The sequence below is a fragment of the Typopeltis vanoorti genome, chromosome 10, assembly GCF_054136105.1.
Source record: "Typopeltis vanoorti isolate ZY-2024b chromosome 10, IOZ_Tvanoo_1.0, whole genome shotgun sequence".
In the NCBI taxonomy this organism is placed as follows: Eukaryota; Metazoa; Arthropoda; class Arachnida; order Uropygi; family Thelyphonidae; genus Typopeltis; species Typopeltis vanoorti.
In genome coordinates, this window is record NC_143558.1 from 28164577 (window position 1) to 28182430 (window position 17854).

The 17854-nt window shown below is 34.8% G+C and overlaps 1 protein-coding gene across 1 annotated transcript in view; it reads left to right on the forward strand.

Annotated features, from left to right (window-relative positions):
* LOC150102272 (Golgi resident protein GCP60) overlaps positions 1 to 17854 on the forward strand; it is a 189116-nt gene that overhangs the window by 55214 nt on the left and 116048 nt on the right. The window contains exon 3 of the mRNA XM_090399544.1: positions 3407 to 3547. Coding sequence (XP_090255670.1) covers positions 3407 to 3547 — 141 coding nt within the window. The remainder of the gene's footprint in view (positions 1 to 3406; positions 3548 to 17854) is intronic.

A 17854-nucleotide genomic window follows, 5' to 3' on the forward strand; every position in this document is an offset into this window, starting at 1 on the left:
GGGGTCCCACAGGGCTCAGTACTGGGACCTATACAGTTTAACCTTTATATCAATGACATTGTCAGTGGATTGCAAGGGGATAGTCTGTTGTTTGCAGATGATGTGAAGCTGGGAAGGGTTATTAGTAATAGTGCAGATGTGGTAGCCCTGCAAAAGGATTTGAATAAGCTAGACAGATGGGCAAATGAATGGGGGATGCCGGTTTAATGCAGCAGAATATAAGATCTTGAGGTTTGGGGCACACCAATGGGATGCTGCATACTCTATTGGAGGAAGTAGGGGAGACGAGATCTGGGGTTGATGATTAATAGAATCCTGAAATTTTGGGGACATATTGCAAAGGTGGTGAAGGTAACACAGAGGATTGCTGCAATAATGAGAAGGACACTGACCAGCAGAGATAAAAGAGTTATCATTCCATTGTATAAGACTCTGATTAGACCACACCTAGACTATTGTTCACAGATTTGGTCCCCAGGATTTGAAGGGGATAAATTAACTGTGGAAAGGGTACAAAGGCAGATAACAAAGATGGCTTCAGGACTGTACAGTGTTAGTTATGAGGATCGGCTCAGGGAATGTGACTGCAGAGTTTGGTGGATAGAGGGAGATGATATGATTGAGACTTTTAAACTGTTGAGAAGTGGTTACAGGGTTGACACTGGGGAGTTCTTTCGCTTGGTTAAACATCATGGAGTGATGATGAGGGGCCAAAGCTGTGAGCAAATCGGGTGAGGAGTGGTTTCTTTGCATGGAGGGTGGTTGAACAATGGAATGCATTGCCTGATAGAGTGGTGAGAGCAAGAACGGGTAATGAGTTTAGGGAGCGGTATAATAGACTTTGTGTTTCCTAAGAGGGACCTCTCACGATGAATCTTTTGACTCTATGGAGGTCTGAATATAATAATAATAATAATAGTATACCCCCAGGCCTCAGTACTGTCACTTAATCTCTTCCTCCTATGCATTAATGATCTCTCCCTGACATCCAGTCTTATTCATAGCTTTCCTGATGGCAGCACTCCACTCAAACTTTGTATTCTCAGGTAACTTATGCTTCAAGATCTTCTTTAACCATTCTCCTAAACACTGATCTTGCATTCTCCAGTGGTGTGAGGATAACATGCTGAATTTTAATACCACCAAAACCAATTTTAATGCCATCTGCTCTCTTCCTCACTTGACAATATTCCTTTTGCCAACCAGGACAAGTTTTCTCTCCTTGGATTAATGCTCACATCCAGTCTATCCTGGCATGAGCATGTCAAATTCATAGCTTCTTCAGCCTCCCAAAACCTTAGTATTCTTTTCTGTTCTAAACAGTACTTCTGTTCAACTCCTGACACTTTATAAAACTCAAATCCACCTAACCTTAGACTACTGTTCCCACATTTGAGGTGGTACACCTCAGAATACCTAATTTTATATACCTGATAATTAAGCAAGCAGTTAGCTTAATTGATGACATTCCCCACCACCTCCCTCCAGTCACTTTCTCATTAGATGTTCTGTTGCTGCATTCTACAGGTTTTTCCATGGACACTGCTCCTCTGAACTGGCTACTACAATCCCACCACTTTCCTGTACTCATATACAAATACAAGCAGCTGCCACTCAACACTCATTTATAGTTCAACTCCAAACTCATCGAACCAACTTCTCATCTTCTTCTCTTTGGAACATTTTCCCATAGTCCTCCCCAATGACTGCAACCTTCAGGTTTTCAAAAAGCACATTAACAAATTCTCTTCTGTCTAGCCACTTACATGCATGGCACTGTCATGTCAGAGGTCTTGTGACCTCTCGTGTATGGGGCTGATTGATATTTAAAAAAAAAAATAAAAAAAAAAATTGGACTTATCACCAGTGAGATCTCTATTCCATATAACTAGATGAGCTAGCTAGCTATGATGTCAGAGGTTTTGAACAACTTTTCTCTTAATGTATTATATGCCTTTTCATGATCTACAAAACATAGAGACCCTTGTAATATATGAATGATTTCCTATCTTTGTGAAAGTATTAGGTCTCAGTGATCCATTTATAATTATTGTCTGAATATCACTTATTCTTCACAAGTTTGTCTTAAACATCTCATATTCTGTTGTATATTTGCATATATAAGTCTTGCCTGGACACTTAACAAAAATAATTTTTTATGTTTATGTAAATATTGCCAATATCATGTGTAAACATAAATTTTCTTTAAGCCAGTATTCTTGCAAGACTAAGAATGGTGATGTTAAAATTCTCTTGACAAGAAATTGAATCAGTTAAATTAAACTAATTTACAACAAAATTTAATGACAAGAGAGTTGTCACATCATTATATAGTAATTTATTGATTTTACTTTATCAGCATTCGCTTAAGCTGAGTGGAGACATTACAAGTTTTTGTTTCATTTTATTATTGTGTGCATATGTTTTAACATATAGTCAACTCTCACTAGAACATACTTCAAGGACTACAGGAATAGTTTGCTGTAGTGAATTTCATTTAGCATACTCTGCTAAATAAAATTCACTTATGGGAATTTGGGTGAGACTTTTCAGTAATTTTTTATAAGCAAGTTTTGTTAAAGTGATGTAGTGAAAGTCAGCTGTATTATACATCTGTTCAGTTTCTTTGAATAGAAATGGTTAAGCATCACTGACTTGGGAAATATACAAATTATTGATTCCTAATAAAGCACAATGATTTGAATATCATTTTCCAAAGCAGTAGAATTACTGTCAATACAGTCACATGAAGGAGGTTTCATATACTTCTCTAAACAGCAAATTGATTATCTGACTGTTATCCCACCCACCATACTAAATGTTTATAGGTTTACAGCCTTTCATAGATTTATATTTAAAAAAAAAAAAAGTTTCGAACAAATTTTAATCTGAGATTTGTGAAATGGAACCTGAGTAAGTATTATATAAGCGTTATATATATACTTTTAACTTCATTTAATTCCATTTATACATTCATTGATGTATAGAAAACTTTCACAAATTTAATGTATCTTTATAGATTTTTAATATACCTGTGAATGCTTGGCAAGTTTACACCTTAGTGCTTCTCTTCCATGAAAAATAATAAAAAAATCTTCCTACTAATAGTGTTTACAGTATCATTTTTCCTTCTGAAACTGATTGTGCTGATGCATTCAAGAAGTTAAGTGACTTACAAAACTGTCATCTGATTAATAGTTCAGAAGGTGAAGTAATCAACTGAAGTGTATTACACTATTAACTAATATGGACAGAAATAGTGCATTAAAGTTTCCAAATGGAATATGGTTATTAAATTTTAACATTTGAAATATTTATATAATTCTCCCCTACACATGAATTTATATTCAGAATTATCAAAATGAACCCAATTAATTTATTCAAACATGTTTCTTCTTTCTTACAGGCAAGCCTGGGCAGCACTTACTGATATGTCAAAACATGATGCTATGGTATGTTATATAAATCTTTTGAACTCCATATGTCCACTATTCCAGCCACATGTACAAGCACATAAGTGCGATTTAGAAGAGAAAGAGAGAATGAGGTAAATAATTGTGTTTTTTACTAATAAATTTCTATCCACATTAAAAATATCAAAATATTTATAATTGCTGTATACTGGTATTTTAAACAGCAAAATTGACCACCCAAAATATAATTTCCTAAGGTTATCTATTAGCCTTCTACATATATCTGCTGTTTGTTTATATATTCTATAGTGGTATTCCATAGCTGTACAGATTTTGGAGAGGTGGCTCAAAACTTCTTTGCTTATTCACTTAACACCACAGAGATATTCCGATTCATCTGTCTTTTCTCCAGATTTCTATTTATTATTCAGTTGAGATGAAATCTTTAATTTCAGTAATTTTGACATCATGATGAATATGGGTCTAGAGAGAAATAGTGATGTTAAAGTTTCCAAATGGAATATGATAATTTTCAAATCTTAAAATTTGATGATCATATTCCATTGTTATCAAATTTTAAAATTTGAAAAATTATTTAAATATTGCAATTCACAATTAACTCATAAAGTCAAGTACTGTGCAAAAAAAAATTAATAATCCTTAGCTCACTTGTGATATTAATGTATTATAGGTGATCATCATCATCAAATTCCTGCCATGTACCCTCAAGGGGGTGTACAGGATATGATAGTACTACATGAAAAAAATAAATCATTACTAACTTCCTATCAACAAGTTTCCTCTAAATCAGTCTGTTACTTGTTAAGACTCCGACATTATCAGATCTTATATTTCTATCGTCTAAGGCACTTTGTACTGTATCAATCCACCTATATCTTGGTTTTCCTCTGGGTCATTTTCCCTGCCAACCTGGCAGAGAACACTTGTTTTGCTAATCTTTCCTCTCCATTCTGTTTAAGTGACCATACCTCATGAGATTAGCTCTGCAAGCACATTCCTGAATGCTAACAATGTCAATCTCCTTCCTAATATCCTTGTTTTTAATATGATATTGCCATTGATGCCATCTGTTCATGCCTCTAATCTTTCTCAGGACTCTCATATCTGCAGTCTCTAGTCTTTGGTCAAGTGTTTTACTTCTGACCCAGCTCTCAGATCCATAAGTTAAAACTGGTTTGAACACTGTCTTGTATACACTAATTTAGTGTTCCAACTAATTTCTCTCTCATTCCATATGAATTTATTCAATTGACTTTCCACCATACCAGCTTTGCTGATTCTGTTGTCTCTTTCTATATTTAATTTCCCATCTTCACTAAAAATTGTGCCTAAGTAGCTGAAATGTTTTACTTGCTCCACAGGTTCTCCATTCACAACACAGTTGACATTTTCAATGATTCTGTCTATTTTCATTGTCTTTGTCTTTTTATTGCTGACCTTCATACCATACCTATTACAACAGTTATTCAATTTAGTCAGAGAATCTTGCAGACTTGTAGCTGATTTGTTTAGAAGTATAACATCATCCGCATAAAGCAAAGAGCTGACATTAACATCTCCAATTTTGATATCATGTTTAATACCACTTTCCTTCATAATGGGATCCACATAGGTAATGAATAACAGAGGGGATAATGTACATCCTTGTCTCACACCACATTTAACATTAAACCATCTTCCTGTACTTCAATTCTAACTGCTGACTTACAACTCAAATAAAGACTAAGTATTGCTTGATATAATGCCCCATTGACACCATATAACTGTAGCGTATTGAATAGCTTCTCGCTTGGCACCTTGTCATATGCCTTTTCCAAATCGACAAAACTTAAATACAGATCTTTGTTATATTCCCATGCTTTCTTGACTATTTGTCGTAAAGTGAAGATCTGATCCTGACAGCCTTTTTTTGCCTGAATCCAGCTTGTTCTTCACCAAGCTTTTCTTCCACAATTTTTCTCAATCGTTTCTCAAGTATACTTGCATCGATCTTGCTAGGAACACTCGGTAGGGAAATACCTCTGTAATTCTCACATTCAGTTTTATTTCCCTTTTTATATATGGGTACTATGAGAGCTCTACTCCAATCATCGCGATTTCGTCCCTCTGTCCAGGCTTTCTGAACTATGCAGTGCAGCCACTGTAAGACTTTTATACCACCATACTTCAGCATTTCTGGTCGAATATCATCTACTCCTGCTGCCTTTCCACATTTCAAGCCTTTGATGGCTTTTTCTACTTCAAGTATGGATATGTATTCCTGACTGCATGCCTGGTCAGTGTTTTTTATCACTGTGCTGTCATCACTGCTTGTTTCATTTAGCAGTTTTTCAAAGTAATTACTCCATACTTCAAGGATATCTTTTTCTCCTGTTTTCATTTCACCTTTATGATCTCTAACCCCTTTTACAGTACTCTTTCCTCCATTCCTAAGCTTCTTCAACAACCTCCAGAATATTTTGCCACCTTCTTGATATTTATTTTCTATTTTCTTGCTAAAGTCCTCCCATGACTTTTGTTTAGCTAGTTTTACACAGTGTTTTGCATTCTTGCATTTGTCTCTGTATTCTCTAAGAGCACAAGCTGACTTATTTGCCAGGGACTTTTGATATGCTTTCTTCTTTTCCTTCACTGCCTCTTTAACTTCCTGTGTCTACCATGGAGTTCTAATTTTTCTATCCTTGCAGAGAACTTCACCACATGCACCTCTAGCTGAATCAATCAGGGCTTGATCAGGGCTTCAAGGCTTGCCACTGAATCTCCAAGGTTTGATTCCTGTTCTCAAACTCTTTCATTTTTTCTTCAATAATCTTTGTGTATTTTAGTCTACAGTTCACATCTGAGAGCTGCTCAACTTTGATTCGCTTTAAAACTTTCTTACATGTTATTCTTTTCAATATGAAATTCAATTTTATCCTGCTCAAGACTAAATAATGATTGCTTCCAATTTTAAATCCTCTGTACACTTTGGTGTCCTGCACCAGGGAGAAAACATCACTATCAACAATAACATAGTCAATGAGACTTTTCTTATTCCTTGCCTCTTCTCTCCATGTGAATTTGTGCACATTTTTATGTTGGAACGTGGTGTTAGTAATAACCAGTCCATTTCCTGAGCAGAAATCCAACAAATATTTGCCATTATTATTAGCTTTGCTCTTTTCTCCAAATTTTCCCCGAAATATTTTTGTATGTCTCACAATCATTTCCTACTTTGCTATTTAGATCCCCAGCAAGGACCAACTTTTCCTTTTTCATTGTGTCAGTTGCTTTTTCTAAAGCCTCAAAAAAATTCCTGCACTTCTACCTTAGTAGAACCTTCTGTGGGACCATAGGCACAAATAAGTCTCATTGTCCCGTTCCCCATTCTCATATTTGCTCACATTACTCTACTTGAGACTGACTGCCATTCAAGAAGATTAGCCTCGTATTTTGTGTTGAATACTATGGCTACTCTTTCTTTTCCTTGATTGTCATTGCCTGAATATAACATTTTTATATTTATTGCTCAGAAACATCTGACCAGTTTTTGTCTTTTTTGTTTCAGTCACCCCTATTATGTCGATCTGGTACTTATCTAATTCCTAGCTAGCTCCATTTCTTTGCCATTCAGGCTTCTTATGTTGATAGTACCGATCTTTAACTCTGGTGATGTTGAGTTGGGGTTTGTTTTCAGATTTGTTCCAGTAGCTGACTTTTCGCTGTTCGCCCTGGTTTCCAGGCGAAAACAACATGGGCCTTGTTTAACCGGGTGATGCTCCAGCCGGCATGAAATTTTGTCATGTTGTACCATCATTTTTTATTTTGGTTTAACCAAAATAAAAAAGAAACAATAAGAATACAATTTGGTCGGTTAAATCCCAAATTGCCAGCTCATCCTCGTTCGTTCAGTATCCAAGTAGATACCCAACACGGTGCACCACGAGAAGGTGAGGATTGGACATTAGGTCAGAAGCCCTTGTCGGTTCTCTGCATTCCTTTAAAGGCTATGTGGAGGTCTCCTCTCAGTTATACAGCTTTGACCCTTAGATGATTCATGTATTAAACATGAGCAACACTTACTATCTATTTTCATTCTGACTTAGAACTATCTGTTGCTAACATTCATTCAAAAATTCTTCATTTCTGTCTAGTGAAACTAGTTTCCACCATTGGCATTCTCAGAAGTGCTCTCTCTCTCTCCCCCCCCCCCCCCTAGAAAGGTTGTAAACATATAATATATTAGTATCACAGGTGAGCTAAGGATTATTAATTTTTTTTTTGCACAGTTCTTGACTTTGAGTTAATTGTTTCCTAACATGAGCTCATAAAGTGAGAATTTATTTCCTATAGACTGAATTTTAAAAGCAATGATTACATTCTTTCTTAACAATGAAATTCGACCATAATAATGTTAAATAAAGGTCATAAAACAATATTTTATACATAAACAAGAACAAATCCTGGAAGACATCCCAACTCAACATCAGCAGAGCTTAAGTTTGGTACTATCAACATAAAGAGCATCAATGGAAAAGAGATGGAACTAGCAGATGAATTGGATAAGTACCAGATCGACATAAGAGGCGTGACTGAAACAAAGAAGACAAAAACAGGTAAGATCTTTCTAAGTAACAAATGCAAAATGTTATATTCAGGCAATAACAATCAGGGAAAACAGGGAGTAGCTATAGTATTCAACATTAAATATGAAGATAATCTTTTTGAGTGGCAGGCAATATCAAGTAAAGCGATTTGGGCAAATATCAGAACGGGGAAGTGGATAATGAAACTTACTTGTGCTTATGGTCCCACAGAAGGTTCTACCAAGGAAGAAGTGGAGGAATTTTTTGAGGCATTACAGAAGGCAGCTGGCACAATGTAAAAGGAAAAGTTGGTCCTTGTTTGAGATCTAAGCAGCAGAGTAGAAATTATTACCAGACATACAGAAATGTTTCGGGAAAATTTGGAGAAGGGTACAAAGCTAATAATAATGGTAAATCTGCTGGAGAAATCCAGCAGATTTATTATTAAATAATAAATTAATCCATTAAGTATATAATAATTAATCTATTTTTATTCAGAAATGAATTAATTATTACTAATGCTATGTTCCAACATAAAAATGTGCACAAATTCACATGGAGAGAAGGTGCAAGAGATAAGAAAAGTCTCATTGACTGTGCTATAGTTGATAGTGATGTCTTCCCAGTGGTTCAGGATATGAGTATACAGAGGATTTGAAATAGGAAGTGATCACTGTTTAGTTTTGAGCAGGATAAAATTGAATTTCATATTGAAAAGAAGAGTGTGTAAGAAAGTTTGAAAATGAATCAATGTTGAGCAGCTTTCAGAGGTGAACTGTAGACTCAAATACACAAACATCATTGAAGAAAAAATGAAAGAATTTGAAAACAAGAACCAAATCTTGGAGATTCGTTGGCAAACCGTTAAGAAAACATTGATTGATTCATCCAGAGATGCATGTGACATGGTTGTTGTAAGGATAGAAAAATCAGAAGTCTGTGGTGGACACAGGAAGTTAAAGAGACAGTCAAGGAAAAGAAAAAAGCATATAAAAAGTTCTTGGCAAATAAGTCAACTTGTGCTCTTAGAGAATACAGAGAAAAATGTAAGAAAGTGAAGCACTGTGCAAAACTAGCTAAACAAAAGTTATAGGAAGACTTTGGTAAAAACATCTTCTTCCTTTAGCTTCACAACTCTATGAGTTTTAGCTTGCAAAACAATTTTTAGCCATTCTTTTATTTTCTGTGCAATATTCTTCCAATTCTTAACTTTTTAAGTTGTAAGATCTTTTCGTACATCATCAATTCATCTTTTTTTTGGTCTACCTTTCTTCCTTTGCTCTAATGGTTTCAATTCAAGTATTTTTTAACTCCCATCTTTTTCCATTCTTTCTATATGTCCCAACCACACTATTCTTTGTGTCTTTATATATCTTACTATATCTTCGCCATTAATTAGTTGTTCAAGTTCCTTTGAAAGATTCTCAGTTTATCTATATCTTTGTGTGTTAATGGCCACGTTTCACATTATGTTCTTACAGGTCTTATAATTTAATTTAGAATTACGATTAAGAATCGTATTACTCGTTAACTTTTTATAAATATAATAACTCATTTCCAGCCATGATTCTACTATTAATTTCATCGGGTATATTATTGTTTGTTGTTATTAATGAACCTAAATATTTAATACTATCTACAACTTCAAAACTGTATTCACCTATATTATATCTTGTAATATTTTCATTTATTGTTTTTCCACATTGTATATATTTAGTCTTCTGTTCGTTAATTTGTAATCCAACTTTTTTAGCATTTCTATTATGTTCAAATTTCTTTTCTAAATCTTTTCTCCTGTGACTTATTATTGCTATATCATCTGCATATGCACATATTTGTATTAATTTATTATTAATAAATTCTCTTGTATTTAACTCTCTCATTATTTCTTCAAGTACCAAATTAAACTTGCTGAAAGTACATCTCCTTGTCTTACTCCACAGTTTATTTCAAAGGAGTCTGTTAATTCCCCTTGTATTTTAACTACTGCTTTGGATCCTTCTTCTAATGTAATTTTAATTAATTTAATTAATTTTCCTGGTATTCCCAGTATTTTCAAGCTATGTATCATTTCTTGTCTATTTAATTTATTGTTGGAAATTAGTATATAAGTTATGAAGTTCTATATCCTATTCTAAATATTTTTCATATACATTCCATAGCATAAATATATTATCAATTGTCATCATCATCATCATCATCAAATTCCTGCCATGTACCCTCAAGGGGTGTACAGGATATGACAGTACTACATGAAAAAATTACATCATTACTAACTTCCTATCTACAATTTTCCTCCAAATCAGTCTGTTACTTGTCAAGACTCCAACATTATCAGATCTTTTCTATCGTCTAAGGCACTTTGTACCGTATCAATCCACCTATATCTTGGTCTTCCTCTGGGTCGTTTTCCTGCCAACCTGGTAGAGAACACTTGTTTTGCTAATCTTTCCTCTCCCATTCTATTTAAGTGACCATACCATCTGAGATTAGCTCTGCTAACGCATTCCTGGATGCTGACAATGTCAAGTTCTTTCCTAATATCCTCATTTTTAATATGATATTGCCATTGATGCCATCTGTTCACACCTCTAATCTTTCTCAGGACTCTCATCTGCGGTCTCTAGTCTTTGGTCAAGTGTTTTACTTCTGACCCAGCTCTCAGATCCATAAGTTAAAATTGGTTTGAATACAGTCTTGTATACAGCTAATTTAGTGTTCCGACTAATTTCTTTCTTATTCCATATGAATTTATTCAATTGACTTCCCACCATACCAGCTTTGCTGATTCTGTTGTCTATTTCTATATTTAGTTTACCATCTTCAGTAAAAATTGTGCCTAAGTAGCTGAAATGTTTTACTTGTTCCACAAGTTCTCCATTCACAACACAGTTGACATTTTCAATGATTCTGCCTATTTTCATTGTCTTTGTCTTTTTATTGCTGACCTTCATACCATATCTATTACAACAGCTATTCAATTTAGTCAGAGAATCTTGCAGACTTGTAGCGGATTTATTTAGAAGTATAACATCATCCGCATAAAGCAAAGAGCTGACATTAACATCTCCAATTTTGATATCAGGTTTAATACCACATTCCTTCATAATGTGATCCATATAGATAATGAATAACAGAGGGGATAATGTACATCCTTGTCTCACACCAGATTTAACATTAAACCATCTTCCTGTACTTCCTTCAATTCTAACTGCTGACTCACAACTCAAATAAAGACTAAGTATTGCTTGATATAATGCCCCATTGACACCATATAACTGCAGTGTATTGAATAGCTTCTCTCTTGGCACCTTGTCATATGCCTTTTCCAAATCGACAAAACTTAAATACAGATCTTTGTTATATTCCCATGCTTTCTCGACTATTTGTCGTAAAGTGAAGATCTGATCCTGACAGCCTCTATTTGGCCTGAATCCAGCTTGTTCTTCACCAAGCTTTTCTTCCACAATTCTTCTCAACCGTTTCTCAAGTATACTTGCATAGATCTTACCAGGAACACTCAGTAGGGAAATACCTCTGTAATTCTCACATGCAGTTTTATTTCCCTTTTTATATATGGGTACTATGAGAGCTCTACTCCAATCATCGGAAATTTGTCCCTCTGTTCAGGCTTTCTGAACTATGCAGTGCAGCCACTGTAAGACTCTTATACCACCATACTTCAACATTTCTGGTCGAATATCATCTACTCCTGCTGCCTTTCCACATTTCAAGCCTTTGATGGCTTTTTCTACTTCAAGTATGGATATGTATTTCTGACTGCATGCCTGGTCAGTGTTTTTTATCACTGTGCTGTCATCACTGCTTGTTTCATTTAGCAGTTCTTCAAAGTAATTACTCCATACTTCAAGGATATCTTTTTCTCCTGTTTTCATTTCACCTTTATCATCTCTAATTCCTTTTACAGCACTCTTTCCTCCATTCCTAAGCTTCTTCAACAACCTCCAGAATAATTTGCCACCTTCTTGATATTTATTTTCTATATTCTTGCCAAAGTCTTCCCATGACTTTTGTTTAGCTAGTTTTACACACTGTTTAGCTTTCTTACATTTGTCTCTGTATTCTGTAAGAGTAAAAGCTGACTTATTTGCCAGGAACTTTTGATATGCTTTCTTCTTTTCCTTCACTACCTCTTTAACTTCCTGTGTCCACCAGGGAGTTCTAATTTTTTTATCCTTGCACACAACCTCACCACATGCCTCTCTTGCAGAATCAATCAATGTTTCCTTCAGAGTTTGCCACTGAATCTCCAAGGTTTGATTCCTGTTCTCAAACTCTTTCATTTTCTTTTCAATAATATTTCTGTATTTTAGTCTACAGTTCACATCTGAGAGGTGCTCAACTTTTATTCGCTTTAAAACTTTCTTACATGTTATTCTTTTCAATATGAAATTCAATTTCATCCTGCTCAAGACTAAATAGTGATCACTTCCAATTTCAAATCCTCTGTACACTCTGGTGTCCTGCACCAGGGAGAAAACATCACTATCAACAATAACATAGTCAATGAGACTTTTCTTATTCCTAGCCTCTTCTCTCCATGTGAATTTGTGCACATTTTTATGTTGGAACATGGTGTTAGTAATAACCAGTCCATGTCCTGAGCAGAAATCCAACAGATATTTGCCATTATTATTAGCTTTGCTCTTTTCTCCAAATTTTCCCAAAATATTTTTGTATGTCTCACAATCATTTCCTACTCTACTATTTAGATCCCCAACAAGGACCAACTTTTCCTTTTTCATTGTGTCAGTTGCTTTTTCTAAAGCTTCAAAAAATTCCTCCACTTCTACCTTAGTAGAACCTTCTGTGGGACCATAGGCACAAATAAGTCTCATTGTCCAGTTCCCCATTCTCATATTTGCCCACATTACTCTACTTGAGACTGACTGCCATTCAAGAAGATTAGCCTCGTATTTTGTGTTGAATACTATTGCTACTCCTTCTTTTGCTTGATTGTCATTGCCTGAATATAACATTTTGTATTTATTGCTCAGAAAGATCTCACCAGTTTTGGTCTTTTTTGTTTCAGTCACCCCTATTATGTCGATCTGGTACTTATCTAATTCCTCAGCTAGCTCCATTTCTTTGCCATTCAGGCTTCTTATGTTGATAGTACCGATCTTTAACTCTGGTGATGTTGAGTTGGGGTTTGTTTTCAGATTTGTTCCAGTAGCTGATTTTTCGCTGTTCGCCCTGGTTCCCTGGCGAAAACAACGGGGGCCTTGTTTAACCGGGCGACGCCCCAGCCGGCATGAAATTTTGTCATGTTGTACCATCATTTTTTATTTTGGTTTAACCAATAAGAATACAATTTGGTCGGCTAAATCCCAAATTGCCAGCCCATCCTCGTTCGTTCAGTATCAAAGTAGATACCCAACAGGGTGCACCACGAGAAGGTGAGGATTGGACATTAGGTCAGAAGCCCTGGTCGGTTCTCCGCATTCCTTTAAAGGCTATGTGGAGGTCTCCTCTCAGTTATACAGCTTTGACCCTTAAGCACCCCATTATCAATTGTGGATCTTTTATTTCTAAAACTACACTGGTACTCTCCATCGTTCTAATCTTTTATATATCGTACTTGATAAAATTTTGTATGTAACATTAAATAATGTAATTCCTCTATAATTCTGACAATTCATCTATCTCCTTTTTTTATATATTGGTTGGATTATTCCAATTTTCCAATTATTTGGCATTTTTTCTCCTTTCCATATATCTAATATGAAATAATAAATTTCTTTCCATAATATTTCACCAGCATTCTTTATAAGTTCTTCTGTTATCCCATCCAATCCCCCCTTACTTTAAAACTTTTAATTTGTTTGCATTTCTACTATTTCTTTATACGAGGGTGGTCTGAAAAGTTCTTGGCCACGATTATAGATGGCACCGCTATCGGCAAGATTTTTTTTTTCTAAGTTGGTACATCTGCCATGTGAAATTGCAAATCATTCTATCAAGTAGTTTGTTTTATACAGCTGCCTGAAGCAAAAGTGTTGTCTGTGTCCCTTGAAATGGATAAAATTGAGCATCTTGCAGTTATGAAATTCTTTGTAAAAGAAGGTTTAACGCCAAAAGAAATTCATTCGAAGTTCATAAAAGTGTATGGGCATTCTTCTCCTTCTTTTTTGACAATTAAGAAATGGACTGCCAAGTTTAGACGTGGGCGTACCAGCCTTGAAGATGATCCACTTGAAGGATGTCCAAAAAGTGTAACAACAGAAATCAAAGATCAAGTGCACGATATGATATTGGATGATCGGCGAGGCGAGTCAATGTGTGGGATATATTTTGCATGAAGAATTGCAAATGAATTTACATTTGCAATTCTTCATGCAAAACACATGGTGAAAAGCTTTGCGCAAGATGGGTGCCGCACTTGCTCATAGCAGATCAAAAACGCACGCGTATGAAAATCTCTGAACAGTGCTTGAGCATGTTAACAAGAATAAAACTGATTTTGTGCTTCGATTTATTACTGTGGATGAGACTTGGATACACCATTGCACACCAGAATCCAAACAGCAGTCAAAACAGTGGACAGAAGCCGGTTGTTCAGTGCCAAAGAAGACCAAGTTGGTTCCATCAGCAGGAAAGGTCATGGCATTGGTGTTTTGGGATGCTAAAGGCATTTTGTTTATTAATTATCTTGAAAAGGGTAAAACAATAACCAGGGAATATTATTCCGATCTTTTGACCATACTAGATGAAAAAATTTGTGAGAAATGACCCGGTTTGCCGAAGAAAAAAATCATATTTCATCAGGATAATGCACCTGCCCACAAAGGTGTTTTGGCAGTGGGAAAATTAAGGGATGATCTGCGCTATGAATTGTTGGAACATCTACCCTGTTTCCCAGATTTGACTGCCTTTGACTTCTATCTCTTCCCAAAACTAAAACCCTTCCTTGCTGGTCAGTGTTTTTCTTTGAATCAAGAGATGATTGCAGCTATAGATGAGTATTTTGCAGATCTTACTGAGAACCACTACAGGGATGGGATAATGGTGCTGGAGCATCACTGGAATAAATGTATTAGTCTTAAGGGAGATTATGTTAAAAAATAAAAATGATTTTTAAATTATAAATTCGTTTTTTTCATTGTTAGGCTGAGAAATTTTCAGACCACCCTTGTAAGTTGGTTCTTGAATTCTTTTTTCTATATTTCTACAATTATTTTGATATTCATATTCCTTATTTCCTTCTGCTGTCATCGTAAATAATTCCATAAAATATTCCTTCCATCTTTCTTTAATTAATTCTTTCTCCATTAATACTATTCCTTCTTTATCCTTACATTGTATCATTTGTGTATCAAAATTATGTATTAGCTGTTTTAATTCTTTATAAAAGTTTCTAGTTTCTCTTTTCTCATTATACTGCTATTTTTTTCACTTTCTTCTCAATCTTTTCTTTCTTTTTCTTTTTACAAATTTTATTTAATGGAAATGGAAAACAAATAGAAAGAGTGTCAAAGTTTAAATATCACAGATGCTGGTTAAATGAAGATTGCAATCCAGAAATGGAAATAAAAGTTAGAATTGAAATGGCAAGAAAAAATTTTCTCTTAATGAAATCAACACTGCGTAACTGCAGTTTAAATTTAGAGCTTAGAGTACGCAGTTAAATGCTATGTATGGGCTGTACTGCTGTACGGTGCAGAAACTTGGACCTCGAAGACAACATCAATAAAAAGACTTGAAGTCTTTGAGATATGTTTATACAGATGAATGTTAAAAATCCCATGGACAGCAAAAACATCCAATCAGGAAGCACTGGAACAAATGGGAAATCGCATGAACTTTTAGATACCATAAAAAGAAGGAAAACTGCATATCCTGATCAACCTACTTCATAATGAAAAATATAAGATACTTCGATTGATTATAAAAGGGAAGATAAATGGAAGAAGAGGACAAGGAAGATGAAGAAAATCTTGGCTGGCAGATATCAGACAGTGGACTAGCATGAATTCTGAGAGCCTGCTCAGAGTGGCTGAGAATCGCACAAAATTTGCCAAGGTGGTCGCCGACCTTCAGTAGGAGATGGCACTCAAAGAAGAAGAAGATTTGCCTGTTTTCTTTTCTCTTCATAATATTCTCTATAATTTCTTGTGTTCCTTTGTAAATACTTTATCCTTGCTTTGTTTTTCAGTTCAATTATTTCGTTACATTCTATATCAAACCATTCATTTCCATTTTTCCTATACCATCCTGTTTCTTCTTCAGCTGCATTTATGATTGATTGTTGTATTAAGTCCCATTTTTCTTCTGTATTCTTTTCTTTTTCTATTGTTTTAATATTATCTTTTATTTTTTTCTGATATTTATCAATTATTTCTCTATTTCGGAATGCTTCAGTGTTCCATTTCTTTATCTTTTCAGTTTTCTTTTGGTCTACATTTGATATTCTGTATATAAATTTAATTTTAGCTAACATGATCAGAGTCACAATTTGCTCCTCTATATGCTCGTACATCATTGACTGAACTTGCCCATCTTTTTGAAATCAGAGCATGATCTATTTGATTACTTTATGTTGTTGGAATAATCCAGGTCCCCAGATGTATCTTCTTATGTTGAAAACATGTACTCATTATTCTAAGTTTATTTACTATTGAATAAATTGTACTATATACTAATTGTATAAGCATTTCCATTTTCACTGGTTTCTTCGTGTAAACTATGTTTGCATTAAAATCCCCTAATATTATCATGGCATCATTTTTATTTATTTTTTCACATGTTTCTTGTAAATCCTTGTAAAATTGATCTATCACAATCTTGTCAGCATTTTCAGTTGGGACATATTAATAAAAGCGATATTATGGATTTTTCCTTTAATTCGTAACATGCAAATTCTTTCATTTATTGGCATGAATCCTAAAATTGATTTTATTATCTTCTTTCTAATAATAAATCCTACTCCATAATTTTCTTGTTCTTCAGCACCACTATAATACATAATATATTCTTTTTTGTTTATTCTTCCTTTTCCTCTCCATATTATCTCTTGTAATGCTGTAATATCCAATTCATATACTTTGCATTTTCCCTACCTGTAACATTGTATTAACATTAAATGTTCCAAAATTCATTGACCTTTTCCTTTTCATGTGTCATTGCCTTGAAGTCACTTCAGCTTGTTGCAGGAATGGATTGTTAACCCATTGCCAAACCCCCAACCTGGAGGACCAGGCCTCCAAATTTTTGTCCTGTGAAGGTGGGGTGGCCCAGCTATACCCCATTTTAGTTACCTCTTGTAACATGCATGGGATTCATTGGGACTATTCTTTAACCCTGGTCATCACGTGGGGGACTTTGGTAAAAACATAGAAAATAAATATCAGGAAGGTGGCAAACTATTCTGGAGGCTATTGAAAAAGCTTAGAAATGGAGGAAAAAGTACTGTAAAAAGAATCAGAGATGATAAAAAGTGACATGAAAACTGAAGATAAAGACATTCTAGATGTTTGGAGTAATTACTTTGAAAGACTGCTAAATGAAACAAGCAGTGTCAGCATGGGGGTAGAAAACTCCCAACAGGAATGCAGTCAGCAATATATATCCATACTGGAAGTAGAAAAAGTTATCAAAAACTTGAAATGTGGGAAGACAGCTGGAGTAGATGAAATTCAACAAGAAATACTCAAATATAGAAGTGTAATAGTTTTACAGTGGCTGCATTGCCTGATTCGTAAGGCCTGGTCATCAGAACAGTAGAATTCCAGATGATTGGAGCAGAGCTTTTGTACAACTCATCTAATAAAAAGAGAAATAAAACTAAATGTGAGAATTATAGAGGTATTTCCCTACTGAGTGTTCCTGGTAAGA